General features: G+C 40.9%; 1 protein-coding gene across 1 annotated transcript in view; it reads left to right on the plus strand.

Moving 5' to 3' along the window:
• The window catches only part of LOC115795434 (supervillin-like), a 52,724-nt gene extending 44,760 nt beyond the window's left edge, over window positions 1–7,964 (plus strand). The window contains exons 38-41 of the mRNA XM_030751337.1: window positions 938–1,081; window positions 1,361–1,482; window positions 2,690–2,845; window positions 7,132–7,964. Of these exons, the coding sequence (XP_030607197.1) occupies window positions 938–1,081; window positions 1,361–1,482; window positions 2,690–2,845; window positions 7,132–7,218 (509 nt within the window). The 3' untranslated portion in view covers window positions 7,219–7,964. The remainder of the gene's footprint in view (window positions 1–937; window positions 1,082–1,360; window positions 1,483–2,689; window positions 2,846–7,131) is intronic.
• The last annotated feature ends 1,177 nt before the right edge of the window (window positions 7,965–9,141 follow it).

Genomic DNA, 9,141 nt, shown 5'->3' on the forward strand with positions numbered 1-9,141 from the left:
GGCAACAGGCCGACAAACATGCAGCAACTGTGTGACGCTATCATGTTTGTATGGACCACAATTTACAGCATGTTGTTGAATTTATGCTTTGAAGAATTAAAGTGGTTCTGAAAGCAAAAGGGGTTCCAACCCAGGACTAGCTTGGTGTACCTAATAAAGTGTCCAGTGAGTGTGTATGAGAAAACACATTTACCCAGAGGTGGAACAGGCGGTGAAGCTTTTTTGGTCAATCCTGGATTTGTGTGTCATTCGTTTGCGTGCGCAGTTTAAGGACAGATTTGTGAGAACACACTGTTTGTGAATGAAGACCAATGTTTTTATTGACTGTTGGGTGGTAAAAGGAGCAGCTGAGCTGTTATGAAAACAGTTTTATTGTAATTATGTTGAATTATTTGTCGACAAAATACATGCAGAAACAGTACCAGGAGCTGTAATGTTGTCATAAAATTAAAAGAAAATATTTTTTTCTGCATCATTTCAGCAAAAGGTTGTTGTTCTTCTTTTCTAATTTTCATTTAGTGTGTTCTGTGTTCTTTGGACAAAAATATACAGCCAGACAGTAGAGACATTTTTTTTAGCCTGAGTCTGTAAAAGACATCATTCTCTGGGCTTTAAGGTTTTTGATTATTTAGGAAGGATTATTTAGGTTTTATCTGTCCGAGATTATGCCTGAGAGAGTGAGAATATAAATATATCCCCACCCTCACATTTCTTCCTCACTAAGACAAGCGGAAGAGATGTTGGCAAGGAAAGCATTTTTGAAAGAGATCATATCTATTCTTAGTTTCATTTTCATCCTCACGCTGATGCTCACAGAGACTGAGAGGATCATTTGTGAAGATTAATAAACCCTTTAAAATGTATGTAGAATACATAACATAAAAGTATGCCGATTACACATACATATTTCTTACTGTACCTTATATCTCTGGCACAGCTTTGTTCCTGGTGGATAACTTCCATGAGGTTTACCTGTGGCAGGGCTGGTGGCCTCAGGACAGTGAGAGGACTGGCTCTGCTCATATCCGCTGGGATGCAGACAGGAAGTGTGCGATGGAGACTGTGCTGCAGTACTGCAAACGTGAGGGAAACCACAGTTTCTCTGTAAAATGTGTTTACTTAAGAACCCAAATGGTGCTGTATATTATGTTCCCATTGTCATTTTGCATGTGTGAAAACGTCTATCACTAGGTTCATGAAAACCGGAGGATTAAAACAATCAAAAGAATAGAAAACGTTTGCACTTTTCCTTTTAATCAAGCCCTATAAAATTTAAATGGTATAATTGGTTTGCATTTTTTGTTTGCAATTAATTCTCTTAAATTCGGGTCATAAATATCGTGCTGATTTTCTCCTGCAGAGAAGAATGAGAAGAAGCCTCAGAAGTCATACCTGATCCATGCCGGTCTGGAGCCACTCACCTTCACCAACATGTTTCCCAGCTGGGAGCACAGAGAGGACGTGGCTGAGATCACAGAGAAGGTGAGCAATATACACGGGATCTCTGGAGCTTGAAAAAAGGCGACTGGACTTCTTTTTGTTTCTTGAAGACGTTTCACCTCTCATCCGAAAGGCTTCTTCAGTTCTCAACCAAATGGTGGAGAGACCCAGGTATTTAAACCCCTGTGGGCGTAGTCCCCTGGAGGTGGTTATGACCCTCTATTGATCATGTGCTTGAACACATGTGCCCAGGTGTGAAGGGGGCGTGGGTCATATTTAATCAGTGGTTTCAGTTGAAACCAACTTAGGACTCCGCTCCATTGTTTCCTGTGGCCTATTGAGGTCACTGGAACAAAGGTGTGAATGGGGTTTGAGACGTCTGGGAAGGGAGCTCAGGACAGCACTGTAAGCGGGGGAAAGTTGGTGACGTAATCCACCTCCTCTGTTCAATGATGGTTGTTCACAGTGGACAGGGAAAACAGATGGTTTGAAAGAGGAGTGAAAGAAGCCATCTATGTCCACTGTGAACAACCATCATTGAACAGAGGAGGTGGATTACGTCACCAACTTTCCCCCGCTTACAGTGCTGTCCTGAGCTCCCTTCCCAGACGTCTCAAACCCCATTCACACCTTTGTTCCAGTGACCTCAATAGGCCACAGGAAACAATGGAGCGGAGTCCTAAGTTGGTTTCAACTGAAACCACTGATTAAATATGACCCACGCCCCCTTCACACCTGGGCACATGTGTTCAAGCACATGATCAATAGAGGGTCATAACCACCTCCAGGGGACTACGCCCACAGGGGTTTAAATACCTGGGTCTCTCCACCATTTGGTTGAGAACTGAAGAAGCCTTTCGGATGAGAGGTGAAACGTCTTCAAGAAACAAAAAGAAGTCCAGTCGCCTTTTTTCAAGCTCCAGAGACTACTATGACCTGGATAACTGAGAATCTACACAGACATATACACGGGATATACTGTGGAGTGGAAATGTAGCCTCATTGGTATCATTATTATATCACTGGTATTTTTACTGTTGGACTTCACTGGAGTGGCTTTCAGTGGTTCATGTTCAAAGTCATTCATGTTTATTTTGTACTGGGCCTTGGTGCAGCCTCTCAGTCCAGTTTCATGTCCGAAACAAGCTATTCTAACTCCCTTTGTCCCTTTTTCCTTGCACGCTTGTACAAAGCAGTTCTAAACATTATTACAAAGGAGTCTGTGATGTCTGCTCTGTTGTGGCTGCAGGAGGCGGAGGTGTGTAATCAGATCATCCTGGTGGAGGACGTGTTGGCCCGGCTCTGTCAGAACACCTTCCCTCTGGCTCAGCTGCAGGCTCGGCCACTGCCAGAGGGAGTCGACCCTCTCCGCCTGGAGATTTACCTGTCTGACCAGGACTTTGAGGTCAGTAAAGTAATAAAACCACTTTGGTTTAAAGTTTTTGTTGGCCATGTATTAGCCACTATGAAAATAATCAACATGGCATGCTTTTTTTTTTCCTTTTACCAGACTTTTTATAACTTTCAAATCTTACTGAAATGCTAAGCTGAAATCAAATTTGTCACATTACTTACTTGTGACTTCACTCTTAGTATTGCTTATTATGAATTATTATGAAAGCAGAAGTATCTTACCTGTGCTAGCAACTTTTTGACTGGAGGATGGAGACTTTTTATCTCAAATTAAAGGTTTCACTCAATGATCGTTCATTGATATAACAAACAACTCTATATTGAATGACTCTATAAAAAAGCAAAAACTCTGTTTGGTTTGTTCCCTGGAAGTTTCCTGACCATTCACATGTGCGCTTTTGCAATTTCACCATTAGCCTTAAACGTCTTTGTCAAACTGACCTGACTTTCATGTTGCGGAGGCTCAGTGTTGATAAGAGCTGGATTTTGGGCTATAACATGGAGGCCAAACAGCATTCTTCAGTGAAAGAGTCGTGGCGATGCATGAGGTTATGGGTGCAACCTTGTGGATTTTTTACATTCACTTGGTTGTGGACTGTGAAAATTAATCTCCACCCCCCAGGATCAGATTGACAGTGCAGAGTTGTAGTGTAATGTTCTGAGGCCTCTGGGAGGACATTCAGTGCAAAAAGCATGAATGTGAGCCCTCTCACAGCCCATTGAAAAGATACATTTTCTGGCATCGCCAGCACAATCATCACTCACCACCTGACCCACTTGCCGGTTTTGCCTCTTTGCAACTTTGTCCTTTTCCAACATTTTGACACAATGAAGCAGACGCAGCACACGATGCAGACACACACATGTGAGTGGAGAGATTGAGGTTTCCAGGAAGCAATGGAAAAAAACAGCAGCCGTGTTGGAGGTGGTGCACAGGTGCACGAGCAGATGATCCTGAAGGAGGGGTCAGGCAATTTTAGATCAGGTGCAATTTTTTTTTTTTGTGGACAGTTGTCACACTGAGGTGAACTTTGAAGCAAAAATAGCCTGCATGATCCACATCAGTGATTTGAGCAGTTATTAAGCGAGTACAGCAGAAGTGTAAATGATGGAAAACCAGTATTGTCAGTCATTAAAATCCATCTAACTCCATCTAACTCTCACTTTACAGACCAGTTTGTAGGTGGACTCAGGTAAGAAGAGATGCTCGTGTGACTCATTCACTGGAGCTCTGTCCTTCTTTCAGCTCACGTCAGCACTGTGTTTTTCTTCTTTATGCCAAAAAAAAAAAAAATCACTCCTGTCTCTTAAACGTGGTGCTGGTCGAGGTTGAGCTTGGCTGCACAATTATGTCTGAAAAGATCACTCAGAAACACCATTACACTGTTAGACAGTCCTTTATATAAGCTGCAGTCACAAAGGACTTCGCACTTCAACTCCTTCACGTAGTAGAAAACTAATATAAAATGACACATGATCCAAATTTAGCTTCCATCTCTGCAGGGAGAAAAGATGAAAAGCTACAGCTGACCACTTGAATCAATCAGAGAATTCAGCATTTGATTGCTGTAAGTTGTGTGTGTTTTATACATCAACTTATTTTTTGACCTTTTTTTTTGTACTCTGTGATTTGCAGCTTTTGTGTCATTTTTGTTATCAATTAAATACATTTTTTTTTACCATTAGAGTTTATCTACATTCAGGTCCTTAAAAGTCTTAGATGCCTGCCTTAAAAAGTATTAAATTATTTAAAATTCAGTTGAGCTGGGTTGTAAATGTTTTCAGTCAAGTCACCGTGAACATTTGCAGGACACAATTCAGCTATTTTTGGCCCCCTACACATTTAGATTATGTGTCTAGATTATGCACTGTTACGGCATCAGCCATGCCTTATTCAAGGCTCATTCAAACTGTGCCAAAATGGTTAACCATAACTGTAGATTGATAAGCCATATTAGCTACCTTAAACTCATATCTAAACATCTTAAAAAGATAAAATATATATCTTCCCTGTAGCTGTAGACCCCAATATTTCTCAGAAAACATTTGAAGGAATCAGTCATAAGGCAATATTTCACTATTTACTAATACTGTATAGAAAAAAACCTCAGGCAATTATGATTATATATGTGTAGATTTATCATTAATGAAAATAATGATTAGGTGCACTTCTAGTGAGTCAATTGGTCCCTTATCTCATGATGTTTTAGGCTTATAAATTATGTGTTTATGCTCTTGTGATAATTGTCAGGTTTATTTGTGCAGAAGAAGTTTTATCTCCCCGACCACACCGCACTCTTTCCACACTTCTCTGCTCCTGCAGCTTTTCTCTTCACACACACAACTTCTACCTTTCTTCTCAGTGCAAATAAATGCTCTTTAGTAGGGCTGCAATGATTTATCAAGTAACTCGATTATAAAATAATCTGTTATGCAATTTTTTTTTTTGCTTTGTGTTGTTTAAACTCTGCAGCGCTCAGTTGTCGCCATGTAAGCACGACTGTTTCACCCAAATTTGCGACTAAAAATAGAGCTGCAATAGAAACGTATTTAGGAGCACGTGTGTGAATAAAAAGTGTTAGACTTTAAGTCCATGCACACCCCAGTTTTCCTCAAAAAAAGAACCCATAGTACAACAGCGGCACAGAAGATGCTGCCGTAATAGTTTAAAGTGGAATCTGTCTGCACACACGATAAAGAGCAAGAAGGCGGAGCTGTTACTGAGACGTGAGCTCAGGTGGAGTGAAAGAAAACATTTTTCTGTTGTCCAAAACAGCAGCGTTTGTGCCCATAGTCACCATTAAAACCTTTACTGGGAAACAGCTGGCGAGAGTCCTTCATCAAACACCAACGTGGAGAAAAGAGAGCGTTGTACTCCCATCCACCGCCGTTTGGTTTACGCAGCGGAAATCTGCAGTGAAGCTACAGAAGTTAAAATATGCAGATGAACTGTTAATGTAGTCTGATGTGATGTTTAAATTAAGGCTTTCTATCACAGTGATCCCGGCAGCAAGCGAGTCTAAAGGGGGGCACGGGGTTTATTTCAAGGCTTTAGTAACACTATTTTGCAGATTTATCTAAATTGTAGTAATATTTTAAAGTATAATAATAAAAGCTGACAGATGTTGTATGCAGTTAAACTATTAAAAACTGCAATTGAGCAGTTCATTAAAAAAAAACAGTGTTTTTTTCCCTCTTTCAAATATTTATTATTGCTCATTAATAAGACAAAAGTATTTCTTGTCCGATTAATTGATGGAATAATCAATAAAATACTCGATTACTAAAATAATCGATAGCTGCAGCCCTGCTCTTTAGTGATTCACCATCAGCTGCATTGCAGTCTGACTCACTGTCTGTCTGTGAAGCACAAAATGGAGGCATGAAAACACCAACACTGGATGGAACTGATGTGTTTTTCCTCACTAATGACCCACAGCACACAAGATGTGATTTCATGTCATTACAGCATCTGTGAATTAGCAGATGTGATTGTACAAGAAAATGTAGAAAATATTATTTTCTTATTTTATATTGGAAACTCTGTGCACTCAGAAACAAAGGACCAAAAAAAAAAAAAAAAAAATCACCAAACATCCACTCATCTGTTTATCTATAAAATTATCCAATCAAGAGTTTACTCAGAATCATGCAAAAAAAATGTGTGTATATATATATATATAGTTCAAAAAAATTAAAGGAACACATTGAAAACATATCAGATCTTGATGGGGGAAAAAAATCATGCTGGATATCTATATGATATGCTGGGTAATGTGTCAGGAATGAAAGGATGGAAATGGCAATTATCAATCAGAGGGCTAAATTCAAAGACACCTCATCAAAATGAAAACATGATGCAGCAGGCTAGTCCATCTACTCAGTAGTTTGCATGGCCACCATGTGCTTGTGCATGTGCTCCTAGTGAGACCGTGGATGGGGGATCTCCTCCCAGAGCTGGACCAGTGCTTCACTGAGCTCCTGGATGATATGAGGTGCAACCTGGCAACCAGACATACATACATACACTTTATTTTTCATGATTCCTGCCTCAGACTTTTATCAAATAACATTTTTTGGTCCTTTGACAGTCAGTGTTTGATGAAATGCACCTGCTAATAAAACTTTCCTGTGTCTGGACATTTAGTAAGATTCATAGATGTGTTAGTATATTATAGTTACAGGTAAATTACCATCTCTTCTCTCTGAGGCTGTGAGATCCTGTCAGACTGCAGGTATTCTCCTCTCAAGTGTTTGTGTCTCTCCTTCTGACTGCAGAAAGCTTTGGAAATGAAGAGAGAGGAATATGAACGTCTACCAGGGTGGAAGCAAGTGAACATAAAGAAGGCCAAAGGACTGTTTTAATCCTGTTTTTAACAGGAGTTGGTTTGTGAAGAGGACGAAGAGAGGACAGTTGAGATGGAGATGCGAGAAGGAGCCACTAATAGATGAACCTGCTTTCAGGGTCGTTTGCCTGAGTGTGAACAAAGCTGACATGAGGAGAATGAGACTGGAGATGCACTCGCCTCGCTTATAGTGATGTTTTACTTCTCAACTTTGTCATTACTTAACAAAATGAAATCCAAGCGGTTTAATAGCAGGTAAAATGATAAAAAAATAAAACACCCCGCTTTGGTTCATACATGGCATTTATGCGTGTGTCAGAGCACTAAAGTCGCCGCTTGTGGACTCATCAAAGAAAAAGACTCGGATGCTTGTTGTCAGAGTGCCATGCTGTGGTTGTGTATGTGTGCGACTGTATATAATGTTTGTGTGCAATGTTCATTTGTGTAAAAGTGTGTGTAGGTGCGCTTGTGACTTTGTATCTATGTAAAAACAAGTCCTGTTGTGTCAGATGTTGTGAGGAAAGTCGTCACTTCTGTCCACAGTGTCTGGATGCTGTCAGGCGTCATGGGTAACTCAAACTGCTGAAGTGACTGACTTAACTGAGAGTTTCATTAGGAGAGGAGAAGCAGCTTGGTGAATCTGAATGTATAGTGCCTTGCTTTTTGTGTACAGTTTATATACAGAAATTCTAGTCTGCATTTTTAAAGACTTTCTTTGTGATATAAGACATAGTGAATTAAATCACAATATTGCTCAACTCAGAAGAGGAGTCGTTTGTGTTCTTTGCCGCATACGTGACATTAAAGCGTTACACTGAAACTCTAGGACTGCCACTGTTTACTTTAACAGCGTTTCATCGCAGCATTTCTCCAAAACACAGATTCACTGTTTACTGTCAGAAAACAGTAAAGCAGCAAATTATTGCAGCCATCCCCAAATGTAAACAACCCCATTTGCTTTTCCATAACTCACTTTTTTATTTTTCACTGAGCTATTTTGATGAGCTGTTTCTTTCTTATGTTCCAACATTTTCCCAATGATGGAATGTACACAGGTCAAGCGTAACATTATGACCACTGATGGGTGAAATGAACATTATCTCTTCATGTGGTACCTATTAGTGATCGGGATATATTAGGGAGCAGGTGAACATTCTGACCTCAAAGTTGATGTTAGAAGCAGGAAAGATGGGCAGCGGGCGGATTTGAGCAATTTGATAAGGGCCAAAATGTGATGGCTAGATGATGGAGTCAGAGCAGCTCCAAATCTGCAGCTCTTGTGGGGTGTTCCCGGTCTGCAGTGGTCAGTATCTATCAAAAGTGGTCAAAGGAAGGAAGAGAGTTGAAGCAGTGACAGGGTCGTGGGCACCCAAGGCTCACTGATGCACGTGGGGAGTGAAGGCTGGCCCGATCGATCGGACGAGCTAGCTCAAATTGCTAAAAACATTAATGCTGGTTCGATAGAAAGGTATCAGAATACACAGTGTGTCACAGTTTGTTGTGTGTGGGGCTGCATAGCTGCAGACCAGTGAGGGTGCCCGTGCTGACCACTGTCCACCACAAAGCGCAAACAATGGACATGTGAGCATCAGAAGTGGAACAATGGAAGAAGGTGGCCTGGTCTGATGAATAACATTTTCTATTACATTATGTAGATGGCTGGGTGTGTGTACATCTCTTACCTGGGGGACACCTGGCACCAGGATGCAGTATGGGCAGAAGGCAAACCAGTGGAGGCAGTGTGAGGCTTTGGGCAATGTTCTGCTGGAAAACCTTGGGTCCTGTCGTCCATTTGGATGTTACTTTGACACCTACCTAAGCATTGTTGCAGACCATGTACACCCTTTAATGGAAATGGTATTTCCTGATGGCTGTGGCCAGATAATGCTCCCTGCCACAAAGCAAAAAATGGTTCATGGAGTACAATGACTTTGAGATGCTG

This window comes from Archocentrus centrarchus, chromosome 17 (assembly GCF_007364275.1).
Source record: "Archocentrus centrarchus isolate MPI-CPG fArcCen1 chromosome 17, fArcCen1, whole genome shotgun sequence".
NCBI classification, from domain to species: domain Eukaryota; kingdom Metazoa; phylum Chordata; class Actinopteri; order Cichliformes; family Cichlidae; genus Archocentrus; species Archocentrus centrarchus.